General features: G+C 48.5%; 1 protein-coding gene across 2 annotated transcripts in view; it reads left to right on the top strand.

Moving 5' to 3' along the window:
• The window catches only part of PLCG2 (phospholipase C gamma 2), a 142,841-nt gene that overhangs the window by 104,416 nt on the left and 22,930 nt on the right, over positions 1–15,495 (top strand). For both annotated transcript variants that reach the window (XM_074370361.1, XM_074370362.1), the window contains 6 exons: positions 1,546–1,703; positions 4,938–5,040; positions 6,383–6,592; positions 11,156–11,301; positions 12,213–12,327; positions 13,240–13,407. In XM_074370361.1, coding sequence (XP_074226462.1) covers positions 1,546–1,703; positions 4,938–5,040; positions 6,383–6,592; positions 11,156–11,301; positions 12,213–12,327; positions 13,240–13,407 — 900 coding nt within the window. The remainder of the gene's footprint in view (positions 1–1,545; positions 1,704–4,937; positions 5,041–6,382; positions 6,593–11,155; positions 11,302–12,212; positions 12,328–13,239; positions 13,408–15,495) is intronic.

Here is a 15,495-nt window from a genome sequence, read left to right as displayed (position 1 = left end):
GGAGGCAGCTGTCCCTGGGTCCTCTAGCCTTGACTTAGATGCTAAAACCGAGTGTGGGCCAGGCTGGTCACTGATCTGCATGCAATCTTATGTCTTGATTGCTTTGCCGTAGATTTGTGTGCGGTGCTATCACAGAGTCTGGTGCACACACAGTAACCATGTCAGGGGTCTGCTGGGGTTTTCCCTTGCTTTTCTAGGAGGTGCTGAGCTGTTGGCCGGGCTGTGATGGAGGGCAGACTTGGTGTGTCCAATTCTAAGCCCAGCTCTGCCTCTCAGTTGCTGCCAGACCATAGGCCCTGTCATTTCCCCTCTCAGAGCTGCAGCTTCCTGGTGGCTCAGCTGGGCGCCAGGAAACCTGGCCTCCCCTCGGGACCTGGGGAAAGGAGGGCATGCACAGCCTCAACAGTAGTGGCGGTGGCAGCGGCGGGGGTGGGTATTGATTTGCATGGGCTTCTTGGGCCTTTTAAATGGGCGTATAGAAGCTTCCAGATGAAAGGCTTAAAGGCATTGAAGGGAGACTTTCTGGACAAGTAGCCTGAGCTGCTTTTGTCAGACACGAGCAGCCCACGTGTCCGAAGGAGGTTTCCACCCGCCCTGCAGTCCATCAGTCCGTTTGCCTTGGCAGGTGGGAGAGGGATCCTTGGTTGCAGTTAACAGATGAGAACACCCAGCCCCGTGGTGACCTGCCTGAGGTCCCTCTGGGAGTTAACAGGCGGGGTCTGGTGTACTCGGGGCCAGTGCCCTCACTTCTGTTGCTCTTGGTATCATCCTGCACCGAATCTGCAAAGCACACACGTGGCTCAGGGTTCTGAAGAGGGAGCTTGGTGTCAGGTCTGATTTGAGCCTCAGCTGTGCCGCTGCTACCTTTGTGACCTTCCATGGGTTCTTCTGCTTCCACAAGTCTCCATTTCCTGTCCTGTAAAATGGACATAACAGGACTTGCATCCCCTAAAAGCTGTGATTAGGATTAACTAAGATACAGTGTGTATAATCTGCTTAGAGTGGTGCCTGGCATATAAGAGCCCAGAGATCTCAGCTAACCCTATTATTTGCCAGATTATTTCTCCTCTCATAGCCTTTATTTTCTTACCTAGAAAATACTTTCTCTGCACAGAGAATCAGTTCCAGGCCTAGCTTCTCGGGGCTGCTGCTGACCCTTGGCTTAGGCTGATCACTCCAATCTCTGCCTCATCTTCACTGGCTGACTCACCTGTGTTCCTGCCTCAGATTATCCTCTCCTCTCTCTGATAAGGACACTGGTTCTTAGATTTAGGGTCCACTCTAAATGCACAGATGATCTCATCCTGCAATCCTGAAGTATATGTGCCCAGAGCCGGCTTCCAAATAAGGTCACACTCACAGGTAGTGGGGTTAAGCTGTGGACCACTGCCTGATCAGAGGTAAATGTCCCAGACCACGCTGCCCTTGGTTATAGCAGTGGCGGTTGGGTTGGGTTCATTAAGAGAAGTGGCCTGGGGCAGTGGAAGTCTGGTCTTCACAGCCTTCTAACAGGCTAACCAGGACTTTTGTTATCCTTTCCCAAAGTAAAAGCCTCACAGGGGAGAAACCAGAAGTCTTTTGTGTTCACCTTGGACCCCAAGAAGCAGGGCGATCCTCCAGTGGAGTTTGCCACGGACAGCGTGGAGGAGCTGTTTGAGTGGTTTCAGAGCATCCGGGAGATCACCTGGAAGATAGACACCAAGGTAAGCCTTTTGCTCACCTGGGCTCAGGTGGGCCTGGACTTCTTAGCCTTCTGGCGCTCTGAGGAGGCTGGGGTGGGTCTGGGCCGCAGGAGAAGCAGGCCCAGCGGCCACATAGAGTTCAGGGGGGAGATGAGGTGGGTTTGGACAACAGGTGCACCATGGAGAGGAAGAGATTAGTGATCTGCCTGGGGAGCTGGGTCTAGTTTGAACCTCGGAAGGCTCAGTGTGTGGGCAGTGACACTCGTGGTAGGGGTCTGTCTGGCTCCGTGTATCTTAATGGGAAAATGTTGCCTTCCTCACTTTGAATGTTTTCTTGTTTCTAAATATGGTTCAAAGTAGCCTGGATTCTTCCAGGCAGGATTCACTGAGCTCACCTCCATGGCCTGGGAAGGGCCCTGGGGAGACTAACTGACCGGACCAGCTCCTGTATTCTTGTAGGGGAACTTCCACTCTCGATGGGAATGAGCTTTGAGGGTTTGTCCTAAATGGAGCATTAATGTTTGGCTGGAGGTCTTTTGAGAAGGGCAAACTTCTAGGGAAGAATAGGAGGTTTAGAATTAGGCCTGTTGGCGTTTGCATCCTGGCAGGGCTGGACCCTGGGCAGGTAACCACCTTTCTCTGGGCCTCAGTTTTCTTGTCAGTCAAATGGACCAAATGCCTATGTAACTCACAAGATGAAGTGAGATGAACTGAGCCAATGTGTGGAACGTACCAGACTCAGGGCGAGGGCTCAGGTCACCATGGTATTTAATCATCACATGGTTGTCATGTGGGAACAAGGAAGGCGGACTCACCCTGCCCTGGGAAACCAGCATGAGATAAGCTTTCCGCTCACCACCGGGAGCTCCTCACCAAAGCTCTAAGAACCTGTTCCAGGCTCGTAATTTTACATTACCTCCGGCTTCCTTCAGTCGATGCTGAAAGGCCAGTCGTGAAGAAACACCTAGTTAGTGAGTTTCCAAAGCCTGACCAAGGATGTTGGCTGTGATGTCAAATTCTGAGATGGCCTCGTGGGCGAGGTCTACAGGTCTGGGGAGTAACTGTTAGACAGTTTTGAAGGAGCAGCTAGTATTGCATCCTGAACTGACGTTTTCTGCTGAGGTTGAAGAAAAGAAATGAATGCCCCATAGCCTGTGCTTTGTGAGGCCAGAGGGCCACACTGTGACCCGGGGGTGGTGGCATGTCCCACCCCACCGTCATTTCAAGAAGCTCTGTTGTCATTAGAGGTGAGCTGCCTTGTTGCTAGGGTTTCCTCTTCCCAAAAAGCCCATTGTGAAAACTGTACACCAAGAGACAAAGCCAAGTTGACATAAGGATTGGGAGCAAACAGCTGAGGTTGGAGCACAGACAAGGCTTCAGTTTCCCTGACAGCATCTGGCTGTAGACGGTCCGGCTGACATCTTCTCTGCCTCTTGCTCTGTGCCCGTCCTGCCCACCCGAGCCCTTCGAGCCTTACTGCTATGGCTTGCTTTGGACCCAGGGACATGTAGGGAGTGTGAGAAGGGCTAGTGACAGTTGGTGCGCATACATGAACTAGGGCAGATTTCAGAGGCTTATAGTCACATTGAAAACTGCCCTTGTGCTGTGTTCGCCTCCGAATGCACATAAAACGCTTGTTTGCCGGTCACTGCCAGGGTGCACTCGGGCCCCAGGGTTTTTGTCAGCGCTTAGGGGTGAACGCATTCTTACAGGAGGAAACGGGTGCCCTCACTTGCTTGTTTAAAGAGTGGACATTCTTGTCCTTGGCCTGGGGAGGTGTTTCTGGGGCAATCCTTGTAGCCACTCCTTGTTTGCCACAGGCCGGGCTCCTTGTTTAATTCTCATGATGGCTCTAGGAGGTGATTACTCACATTGGCCTCATTGTACAGTTGAGAAAACTGAGGCTCAGAGAGCCTAGATGACTTGCCCTGTGGGACCAGCTTTCAAACCCGCACCTGAGTCCAGTTCCCACTGTTGTAACCACTGTGGAGCCCCTGTCACCACATCAGCACTTGTCACCTGAGGACTTGCTTCCTGCAGGGTCCTGCTCCCAAGGGACCATAGTGTCTCAGTGGGGACACAGGCCTGGCACTTGTGCTGAGGAGCACCGACAGGGCGGTCGGGTAAGGGATGGTGCAGAGTTGAGACCAGATAAGGCAGCGAACACTCTGGAAGGTTTGGGGAAAACAGCATCTCTTTCCTAGTCCTGGATGGAGTTATGCAGAAAGGCACCCTGGAGAAGGAATGAGTTGGGTGGAGCCAGAAGGAAAGGGGACCTGATGGACCCACAGAGGAGGGAGGGTGCGGGCTGCAGGCGGAGGAGCCAGGAGGTCGTTGCTGTGGCTCAGTGGGATCTGGGATGTGAACTTGGGCATTTCAGAGAAGTCTTCCCCAGTCCCTGGCGGCTGACCAGGGACAAAGCAAGGTGGTAACATGGGGGATGCTGATTGGTTAAGCATCTCGTCTTGGCACTGCCCTGCTGTGGAGCTGCAATTTCTTTGTAAAATGGAGGTAACTTCAGTAGATTCTACCTCACAGGGATGTGTGGGCTTGGACAATATCCATCAAGCACTTAGCGTGCGATGCCCCCAAGTGGTGGATGTTACCATCTACGTATGGTACTCTCTCATGGGTACCCCCTCTCGGCCAACAGCCAACGGGAGGATGCGTCAGAATTTGGCTTGAAAGGGTTGCCTGGTTTGGAGTGGAGTGAGCAGCTCATCCTTACTTGAAGGTAGATTTGACTGTGGGTCCTCCGAGGGGGGGATGGCTCCCAAGTCCATGGTGTGTGGCCTGGGCCTTGGAGAGCCCTTCGCAGTGAACTATGCACACTGAAGGGGAGAGCGAGTGATGACAAGGATGCGATGGTCTAGAGAGGTCGTGGGCCTGGAGAACTAGAATATGATGAACTGTCACAGCGTGGTGGTGTTAGGGGCAGGGACAGGGCAGGAGGCTGAGAGCAGAGGGTGAAGGAGAGAGGGACGGTGACAAAGAGGAGCCCTCGTTCCCTCGTATTCTCAAGCGCTGGGGCCAGAGGCTGAGCTAGAATCCTGGGTGGTGAGAGCTTAGCCGAGCATCTCGGCAGTAAAAGGAAGGAAAGGGAGTGGAGGGGCACTGCATTGAAGCTCCAAGTGTGCAGGAGGGCCAAGAGGAGAAAGGGGACCCAGAGGAGGAATCACCCACCAGGTGAGCTGGGAGGGTGGGATTCTTTGGTGGCGGCTTGAGGGCTGAGACTGAAGCTGGCTGGCCCCCCAGGAGAACAACATGAAGTACTGGGAGAAGAACCAGTCCATCGCCATCGAGCTCTCGGACCTGGTCGTCTACTGCAAACCCACCAGCAAGACCAAGGACAACCTGGGTACGCACCCCCACCCCCAGGCCTCTGCCTCCCAGCCTCAGGGAAGACTCTTGGTTCTGTCTGAGTGTGGTGGTGTCAGAGGGCAGAGTGAGAGTGGTCCCTGGAGTCAGTCTGTCCTCGGCGAGGATGCTGGTGGAACGGGCCCTTTTCGTTTCTTCTGAAGGAAAACCCTCTTACAGGGTGGATTCATTTTCCTGCTGTTGTAGCAGGTCCCTACAGACGTGGGGGCTGAAACAACACGTATTTGTTCTCTCACAGTCCCGGGGCCAGAAGCTCAGAATCAGTATCTCTGAGCTGAAATCTAGGTGTCAGCAGGGCCCTACTCCCTCCAGAGGAGGAGAAGACTCTTGAAGCTGCTGGCGTTTCTTGGCTGGTGGCCCCGTCACTCTGATCTCTGCCTTCGTGGTCACATTGTACTCACATCCCCCACTTACTTCCCCAGTATAAGGACTTTTTGGTTTCATTTAGGGCCCAGAGCATCTCCCCATTTCAAGCCCTTCCATTGACTCACTTGCGACATCCCTTTGCCGTATAAGGAAAGAATGTAGTCACAGGTTCCAGAGCTCAGGACCTGGGTGTCTTTGGGGGCCACGACACAGCCTCCCCTAGAAGGAGTCAAGAACAGATCTTCTACCAAATTCTCCAGAGTAGCACGTTCTTTGATCTAATAATGGTCCCGTTCATATTTTCTTCCCACTTTAGAGCAACTCCTATCTCTGACCCCAGGAATCTGTAAGTCCAGGGACGAGGACAAGAGAAACAGTACTAAACCCCAGAGTTAGTGGGCACTGGGAAACTGATCCCTGGGTACCTCAGTGTGCAGGGAAAGATGTCAAAGCTCAGAATTGGGTTGAGGCAGGTGTGTTTAGGGCTGTCTCAGCACAGCTGGATGGGAAGGAGTGAAGCTTCTTTCTCCCTCCACCAGAATGTTGGATTTCCCCATCTTGTGTCTACAACACCTCTGGGGAGGATGCCACATCCCCTGTCTGCATCTTCCACTCCTCAGATCTCCTCCCTGAGGCCATCCTGCACCCTACCCCTTCTGTAACTGTACCACTTATGTGGTTTTTTTGAACAGGGCTGTCGGTGGTTTTAATCAAGAAGATAATTACGATAATCCGAGACTAAAAGGCTGTGGGAACGCTGGGCTCCCTTTTAATACCTGGGACCCCGGAGGGCAAGAGCCCGTAGCAGACCCAATCACGGCAATACCATCATAACCACTCTTATGTCTTGCCCAAGAGTGGGTTTCATTTTATGACTCATGCATCCAGCCCGTGCACCAGGCATTAAGAAAATGTGGGAGACCCAAAATAAATGACTGTTCCTTCTGTGTGTTCAGAAAACCCCGACTTCCGAGAAATCCGCTCTTTCGTGGAGACGAAGGCTGACTGTGTTGTCCGACAGAAACCTAATGATCTCTTGAAATACAATCAAAAGGGCCTGACCCGCGTCTACCCCAAGGGACAGAGGGTGGACTCCTCCAATTACGACCCCTTCCGCCTCTGGCTGTGCGGCGCCCAGATGGTGGCACTCAATTTCCAGACCGCAGGTAAAGGGGGGGTGATTGTGGCCAATAAATTGGGTGGGGAGAGAAGGGAGGGAGGGAGGGAGGGAGGAAAGGAGGAAGGACCCACTGCGGCCAGACATCCCAGACTGGTTTTTTTGTTTGTTTGTTTAGGTGGAGTGAGACTTTCTTTGCAGCTTTCTATATCCTAGCTGAAAGCAGAGAAAGAAACCTCTTTATTTCTTTTTGAATCTTAAAATTTCCTTTTTCGGTTTCCATCTTTCTTAAAGGATTTTTTTGTTGTTGTTCTGTTTATTTCTAACATGAACTTTTGTTTGTTTCTAATTTTGTTCCAAGTTATCACCACAACCGTGATTATTCTAAATCCTAATGTTGCTCTGGGCTCTGTAGTTCCAAACCTGTTCTTTTGGCTCACTTTGAAGAATTAGGCTTTCTGGTGTTCGTCTATTTTATGGGCATGTCTTTTCTTTCACTGGAGGAATGTTATTCTGCGCCTTACTGTTTTTTCTTACTTTAATTTTCTATGAGATTCAACTAGTCATTTTCTGTTGATCATTCTTAAGCTAAATTAATTTTCCTGAACTTTTAGGGGGTCATTGAATTTAAATAACTTTTTTTAGCTTCCTGCCTCTAGCAGTCCCTCTTAGGTTATTGTCATGAAGTCTTCCAAAATATGGTCTCCTAGTCTGAGAATTCCTGGTCTGTGCTGTTTTCACTGCATGGTCTTGCTGGCTCTCACGTGAGCTCTCTTGCACAGGCTTTCTCTCCCCTCTTCTCCCTTCCTCCTTCTGCTCCCTATTACCCATCTCTTGCTCAAGTCAGATTCTCTGGACTAGTTTCTTCTCATTGTGGCATTTTTGTCCTAAAAGGGAACTTCAATTTCAGCCCTTTCAGATCTTACCTTGCCTTGTTTCCCAGCTCCCTGACCTCATAATTAGAACATGCAAAACCTTTCCTAGTTTGAGCTGTTCTCTTGAGGGCCTGTTGCCTCTTTTTGGTTTCCCTTTTCTCAAGCTCATCTGATATCTCATCTCCTCAAATATTTGTTGATGTTGAGCAGGGCATGTAGATTTGGTGGTTTGGCCCACTCATATTTGTCAAGATATCACCTAGTGTGTAGGTATGTGTGTATGTGTGTGTGTGTATATATATATATATATATATTTTTTTTTTTTTTTGGTAGATCTTATTTGTGGATTTTGGTTTTGTTATTCTAGTCACTTTGTTTTCATGGAGTGATTACAAGAGATTTTAGAAGTTATCTTCCATTACAATTTCCCCAGAATTTCTTTCTCCTCACTCTTGAATGATAGTTTAGGTCACAGAAACCTGCATTGTTAGTTCCTTCCTCAGTACCTTGTGGCTCTTACTCTATTGTCTCCTATGTCTGTTCTTGCTGATCAAAACATCTGCTTATAGTCTAAATGTTGTATCTTTGCCAGATGTAAAGACAAAATATTAAAGGCCATTGGGGAGCCTTTAAATATAGACGGGAAAGTACAGGGTGTGTCTGCAAGGTAGAGTGGTTTTGGTGGAGCAGATTGCAGGAAGGTACACTGGAACAAATCTGGAGCGTTCTGAAAAGCAGGTCATGAGTTAATGCTGGAACAGTTTCACTTCTCATGGATGTATTACTATTATTATATGCCCCATTTAAGTAGGATCAGAGTTCTGCCGAAGTAGTAAACATGCAGACAAAAACATGATTTGACTTTAACAAGAACGACTAGTGTCTGCAGGGCCTGATGTTTATCATTCCTCTACATTACTCAGTGCAATGAATTAGTCTCAGAGTGGGAGCCACAATTCCAAATGAATAGATTTCCTTGAGCCACATCTTAGTTACACTGGAAAGTGATCTGTGTGAAGGACATCATTGAAATGACGTGTTTTTTCCTAAAGACCTGAATTAACTTTATGACTAGTGATAACCCTTATAGTCAAGGGGGAAGAGGTGAAGTAGTGCTTTACAGTCAGTCATACCTCAGCGTCCACGAGCTGACTTACAACCTCACAACCGAACGTGTGGTTGTTCCACTCTATGTGGCATTACTGCAAGGCAAAATGTGGCCTGAATTATGCACTCACCAAACTTTCTTCCACCTTTGATCATTGTGATTAAGCAGAACGGATGAATGAGTTGCAACCCTTTTCCTAAGAGTGAATCAGAGCCTATCAAGAAGTCCAGAGAAGTGTTGGGGAAATCAGCCTCCTAAGTACATTCAGACCTTTACGGAAATTTCATAAGCATTGGTAGACTAATGTATGAAAGAATGGTTCTTGAGACACGGGACACCACACAGTGAGGGACAGTGATCCTGGACAGATGAGAAACAACAAAGCAAGCTCTGGGATTACCCCACCTGTCTGCTTTGAGAGTGTTTCCAGACTACAGCACAGGCTGAGGAACCAGGAACCCAGCTACTCACTGAGTTGGGGAGATAAAGGGGAGTGTGGGGAACTCAAGGTAGCTAGAGAGAGGGAATAGCTCAGTGGTAGAGTGCCAGCCCAGCATTCAGGAGGCCCTGGGTTCAATCCCGGAGAGGAAAGGAAGGTGAAGAAAAAAATTCTTTTACTTGGGTGGAAAAAAAAAACTCAATAAAAATAAAATTCACTTACTGTTTCTTAATTATAAATTATGATGCATGGATAATACATAGTATAAAAGAAATGGAAGTGAAAATCACAACCTAGGGACAACCACTGTTAACATTTAGTATGTTTTTGTAAATATATTTTTTGTATATATATATATATATTGTATTTTTTGTGTATATATATACTTATTGAAGTATAGACAGTTTACAATGTGTCAGTTTCTGGTGTTCAGCACAATGCTTCAGCCATACATGAACATGCATATACTTTTCATATTCTTTTTCACCATAAGTTACTACAAGATATAATACAGTTCCCTGTGCTGTACAGTATAAACTTATTGTCCATCTATTATATATATATTAGTATGTGTAAATCTCAAGCTTCCAATTTATCCCTTCCCACCCTCTTCCCCACCTCTGGTAACCGTAAGTTTTTTTCTATGGCTGTGAGTCTGTTTCTGTTTTGTAAATAATTTTCTTTTTTCTTTTTGGTTCCACATATGTGTGATATCATATGGTATTTTTGTTTCTTTCTGGCTTACTTCACTTAGAATGGCATTCTCCAGGTCCATCCATGTTGCTGTAGATGGCATCATTTTATTTTTTTCTTTATGGCTGAGTAATAGTCCATTATACAAATACACTACAACGTCTTTATCCAGTCATCTGTCAATGGACATTTAGGCTGTTTCCATGTCTTGGCTACTGTAAATAGTGCTGCTATGAACATTGGGGTGCGTGTGTCTTTCTGAATTAAGGTTCCCTCTGGATATATGCCCAGGAATGGGATTGCTGGATCATATGGTAAGTCTATTTTTAGTCTTTTGAGGAATCTCCATACTGTTTTCCATAACGGATGCACCAAAATACATTCCCACTCTTTTCTCCACAGCATTTATTATTTGTGGGCTTTTGAAAGATGGCCATTCTGACAGAAAGGGAGGGAGGGAGGAAGGAATTTGATTTCTCCTTCCAGCTGAGATGTAGTGATAGAGATCAGATGTAACTTCCCCAGCTGGAACAGCTAGTTTCCAGGCTACAACACAGGTTGAGGAACTAAGAACCCAGCTGACTCCCTGAGCTGGGGAGATAAAGGTGAGTGTGGGGAAACTAAGGTAGCTAGAGAGAGGGAACAGCTCAGTGGTAGGTTGCAGGCGAGGCAGGCGAGGCAGGCGAGGCACTCTTCCTGTACTACAGTGGCCTCCTTGTGCTCTTCTATGTCATTTTAAGGAGGCCTTCCCTGCTCCTTAAATATGACCGCCTCCGTCATATTTTGGGCCCCCTTCCTGACCTTGCTCCCCCTGGGGATACTGCAGTTTCCTTCTGTCAAACCAGCTCTCCAGGCGCCACCAGAGATACCAAATCAAAGCAAAGACGTGACGTGCCACCCCCACTGCTGGAAACCCTTCTCTGGCTCAGCTCGAGTTTTCCTGTCTCCAGCCACTCCTTCCTGAAGTCCTCACCCTTCCCTGAATACATCAGGTCTCTTCAGGGACCCCTGCCTTTAGCCAGGTTCCTCCCTGTGCCTGAGAATCCCTGCCTTCATTCTTATTGTTCATTCTTATTACCTAGTTTTTCTAATGGGGTCTCATTTATCAGATGGGCACTCATTTATCAGATCTCTTAATAGGTTAAATTTATGCCCCTATTTACCTCTCATTTGAATTAAAATGATTTCTCTTTCTACAGCCTATCAACTTTTATGGAAATTTTGTTCTATGTGGAAATTATTAGCTTTGAGTATGTTCTGGGTTTCTTGTCATATCTGGAGAGGTGTTGCCAGTCTTTTTTTTTTTTTTTTTTTTTTAGTTCTTCCTTTTCTTCCAGTAACATGGGTTTTTAATGGATTTCTTTGAAGTGGTATTTTCAGGTCAGATACCTGTTTTAACAAATTATTTTTGGAAAAAGGTATCAATCACTCCCCAGCCAGCACCATGCGGTCCCGTTTCATGCCTGACTTCCAGCGGCAGTTTCCTTTCCTTCCCAGATAAGTACATGCAGTTGAATCATGCCCTGTTTTCCCTCAATGGGCGGACGGGCTACGTCCTGCAGCCCGAGAGCATGAGGACAGAGAAGTATGACCCCATGCCACCCGAGTCCCAGAGGAAGATCCTGATGACGCTGACGGTCAAGGTGAGGCCAGCTCCCCTTCCTCCCTCACTGGTGGGACAGCCCAGCCTAGGGATCCGTGTCCCCTTGTTCGAACCAACACAGTGTTCAGGATCTTAAGGACAGAGCATCGCAGGGCCATTTCAGGGGAAGAGGGAAGCGAGGGGCGTCTTCCCATTTCTGTCTTGGTCACCTCCCCTTTTGTCCGCAGGGGTGAGGAATGAAGCCATCTCTTGCTGGGTTCAACAGGGTCTCTGTGAGGTCAGCCTCTGGCCAGAAAAAGAGGGAAATAAACCCCATGGGAAATGGCCATTTGGTCTCTATGGAGGAGAGCGTTCATCCCTACAATGGCCAGTTTTAGGTGGTGAAAGCTTTTTAAAATCCATCCAACTTTCAAAGAATGTTGTCCCTTTGATTTTGTTTTTTCCTGTTTTGGAAACTAGGCAAGGTGGAGAAATGAGTTGCATTTCTCTTAAGATTAAGGAGGAAAAACTGAAGCATATGTAACCAAATGTCTTTTAAAAAAAAAAAAAAAAGGCCAGCAACCAACAGAATTCCACATTCTTCCCCCTTCCTTCCTGGGAGGAGCTGGGAAATTGAGTGAATGAAACCTGTCTCTGTAGTGCCCACCCAGGCCTGAGGGGATGCGTTTCTGTGCTCAGGTGAGATCTTCCTGTAGAGTGTGATGGCCTGGGGGGGTCTGACCCTGGCTTATCTTCAATAGCTGTTGGAAACCTCCCCGACTACCCGCCCCCAATTCCTCATCCACGGAAGGGAAGCTGTGGGGGTGTCCACTGTGGTGGGGGAGGTGTCACTTCTCCAAGGAAGAAATGAGAACCCAAATGGAGCTCCGTGCTGGACCATCCCTGCCGACCTCGTTAGCTCTGCCCCGGATGGAGCCAGGAGGATTCCAACACTTGTCTTTGGTGTCCTAGGTTCTCGGGGCTCGCCATCTCCCCAAACCTGGACGAAGTATTGCATGTCCCTTTGTGGAGGTGGAAATCTGCGGAGCCGAATATGACAACAACAAGTTCAAAACAACGGTTGTGAGTAAGTTGCCTTGTTTCACTAAAACTTCAGATGCGATGAATCACGTGTTGGGGGCGTTAGTCGTTGGGGACTCTGTCACACACTTGTGTGTCTCGGCAGGTCAGGGAGGGGAAACAAAGTGATTAGAGAGTTGCACTGGGACCCACCACTGTGTCTCTCTGCCTGTAACCCATTGGGAGGCCTGGGCAAGGCTCCCACTCCCTGCACCGTGACACTGGAGTGGTCCCTCTGTGCAGCTGCCCCCACCTGCTTATCTGTGAGTCCAAGGCTATGCAGTAGAGACACAGCGAGGACATGGCTGACCTGACTGAAAGCCTGCAGTCTAACCCAGGTGATCTTATCCCACAATGGGCAGGGAGGCCCAGAGAAATGCTTGTTCTGCCACTTGAAGCCAGGAAGAAACCATGAATTGTGGGCCTTTTAAGGCCTGGGGTCCCTGGCCCTGGTAAAAGGCAGCCCAATGAACACCTCACCTGCTGACCAGTGAAACTGGCCTTGGTGGAGGGAGAAAGTTTACCTTGCTCTCTGAGGCTGGTTCCCCCAACAGCTTCAGAATCTGTTACCTCTGTGGAGAGCCTCGCCCTCCTCCCTCATCAGAGGAGGGGTGTGGTTCCCATTACTTCTCTCTTCTCTTTCAAACCAACCGGTTCCTGCTCTGCAGTCCACCGCCCCTCCTTTCAACCTCCTCGCCAGCAGAGATGGGAGACCCATGAAGGGGAGGGGGTCTCCTCCCCTCTGCTTCCGAGAGCCAGGCCCGTAACACGAATGGACAAAAATTATTTCTTAGATCTTGATATAGATGTGTATTTACACGGTTGCTAAGGAGATTCAAAGCCGACGGAAGTAGAGACGGTTTAACCAAGTGCAGGCAGGACAAGTGGGGCCTCTAAATGAACTTGGATCTCCTTCCAGATGACAACGGCCTAAGCCCTGTTTGGGCTGCAACCCAGGAGAAGGTGACGTTTGAAATCTATGACCCGAACCTCGCATTTCTGCGCTTTGTGGTTTACGAGGAAGACATGTTCAGTGATCCCAACTTCCTGGCCCACGCCACTTACCCCATTAAAGGAATCAAATCAGGTAAGACGTTGTAATGATCACATCCAGTATGGGCTAGCATTGTTTCTGGTCTGTGCTGCTGGCTTTAGAAAGAATGAAAAAGCATCTTTCTTGGCTTTTTTTTCTTGGACAGCTCATCTCCCGGGAGTTTCTGTGAGCTGGCGCAGGGGCCTGGGAAGGTGGCGGGATGAGATGCTAGGCTGGTCACAGTCGGGCGTCTGCATCCAAAATTGCATTCATAGTTGATGGTCCACCTGGCCCTGTAGCTGGATTTTGTTTTGAAAGGTGAGAAGCTGTTTGTCTTTGTGCAGCAGGGCTAGGGGCTGGCAAGGTGCTCTAGGGGGAAGGGGTGACCCGGAGCTGCAGTCTTCAGGGTGACTAGGGGACAGTGGACCGGACCAGTCACTCAGGCTGTCAGAACCTCACCCTCCTCCCCTGTGAAAGTGGGATGGCTGGTTGACTTCTGCCTTGATTCAAAACTGCTTCAAGCTCCGAGAAGGGTCCTGTATTCCTGAGACACTTTATCAGAGATCCTTCTGGATTCGTCATGAGTCACTATTCCCCTGCTTTCCAAGGATCATTTTTAGTGATTTATATAGTCTTTTCTCTTGATATTGTTTGGAAAAGGTTTCCCAGTATTTTTTGAAAATTTTTTCTAAAGGTAGAACTTGAGGGAATATCTGATATGTTCCACCTTTCTTTGTATCATAAAGTCTGATCATTTCTACCACTGGGTATTTGTCCAACAGATGTGTGTGTGGGGGGGGCCCTCCGGTTCCAAAATACAAGTTCCTGGGCCCACCCCAGGGTGTTCTCATTCAGCCAGTCTGGGGTGGGGCCCAGGAATCTGCATGTTTAGCCAGCTCCCCAGGTGGCGCAGGAAAACTGAGCAAGACCTAGGCTGCCTGTCTTATCTGTGAATAAACAAATTCCTAAGCAAAATGAGTAGATTAAACAAGAACTTGAGAAATGTTTCAACGGTCTGATTATTTTCAGCACTTTGGAAATACCAGTCTTCCTGGTTATTAATAATAATAATAGTAATTAATAGTAATTGCAAAGACTCTAAGTCCCAGAGGCCTGACGTCTGCCAACCCTCTCGGTTAACTCGCCCCAACTGGGAGCTGTGTGACACTCAGCAATTTAGCCACAGTACCTCATTGTGCAACTTGCCTCTTTGAGGTCAGCCAGATGACTGAGGCTTAGGACAGACTTCCTTCTGTGTTAACTGTGCCGCCCTCCCCGGGGCTCATCCTGCACAGACTAGCCACTTGGCGGTTTTGCCCTCTGAACCGTGTCTTCAGGGGTGAGGAATGTGCGCCTGGGAGCCCCTACCACTGCTCACAGGGAGGTCAGTGGGTGAACCTCCCTGACCAGCTACTAAACTGCAGATTCATCTAGAAAATGCTATGACTTAGCTTAGAGAGTCAAAGAACAAAGGCCATCACAAGGATGATTAAAAAAAAAAAAATAGAACACTCCCCCCAGCTGTGAGATTCTCCCAGTAAGGCTTCTCCTTCCCTTTCACCTGCTGGCACAGCACATTCACACTCAGGGAAGGCGTGAGAGAGAATGAACAATACCTTTGTGCATAAGGATGGGGGCCTCTGAACTCGAACTTAAACTCCGCCCATTGTTATCACAGGAGGCAGTTAAGCTTTTAAGCCATCTGGGGTTCAGGAAAGAAGGCAAACAGCTTTTATTGTGTTAGGTGCCTTAAACTCTGCCTCTTTTAATCCTCACGGCAATCTTGTGAAAAAGGTTTTATCATCTCCGCTTTTTAAATAGGAGCACTCTGAGGCCTAGAGATGTTAATGAACTTGCTCAAGGTCACACACCTGTCAGACCAGAGCTGGGATGCAAACTCTGGAAGGTCTAACTTCAAAGCCCATGTTCTTCCTACTCTGCAGGCCTCCCTCGAGGCCTCCCTCGAGGCCTCCCCTACTCCTAATAAGCCACAATACTGATCCTACCCCAAAAGATGTCTCTAGGTCCCTTTGGTCTGTGACACAACCGAAACCAGCAAGAATAAACCCAGAATCAAACTACTTTTAGTGAAATTGGCAAACACCTTTCAGCCCTGTTTGTAATATACATGAAAGGGCTGCT

Source organism: Camelus bactrianus, chromosome 9 (genome assembly GCF_048773025.1).
Source record: "Camelus bactrianus isolate YW-2024 breed Bactrian camel chromosome 9, ASM4877302v1, whole genome shotgun sequence".
Classification (NCBI taxonomy): Eukaryota; Metazoa; Chordata; class Mammalia; order Artiodactyla; family Camelidae; genus Camelus; species Camelus bactrianus.
The sequence above is the reverse complement of the archived record's forward strand: the minus strand, read 5'-3'. Positions and strand labels throughout refer to the sequence as shown.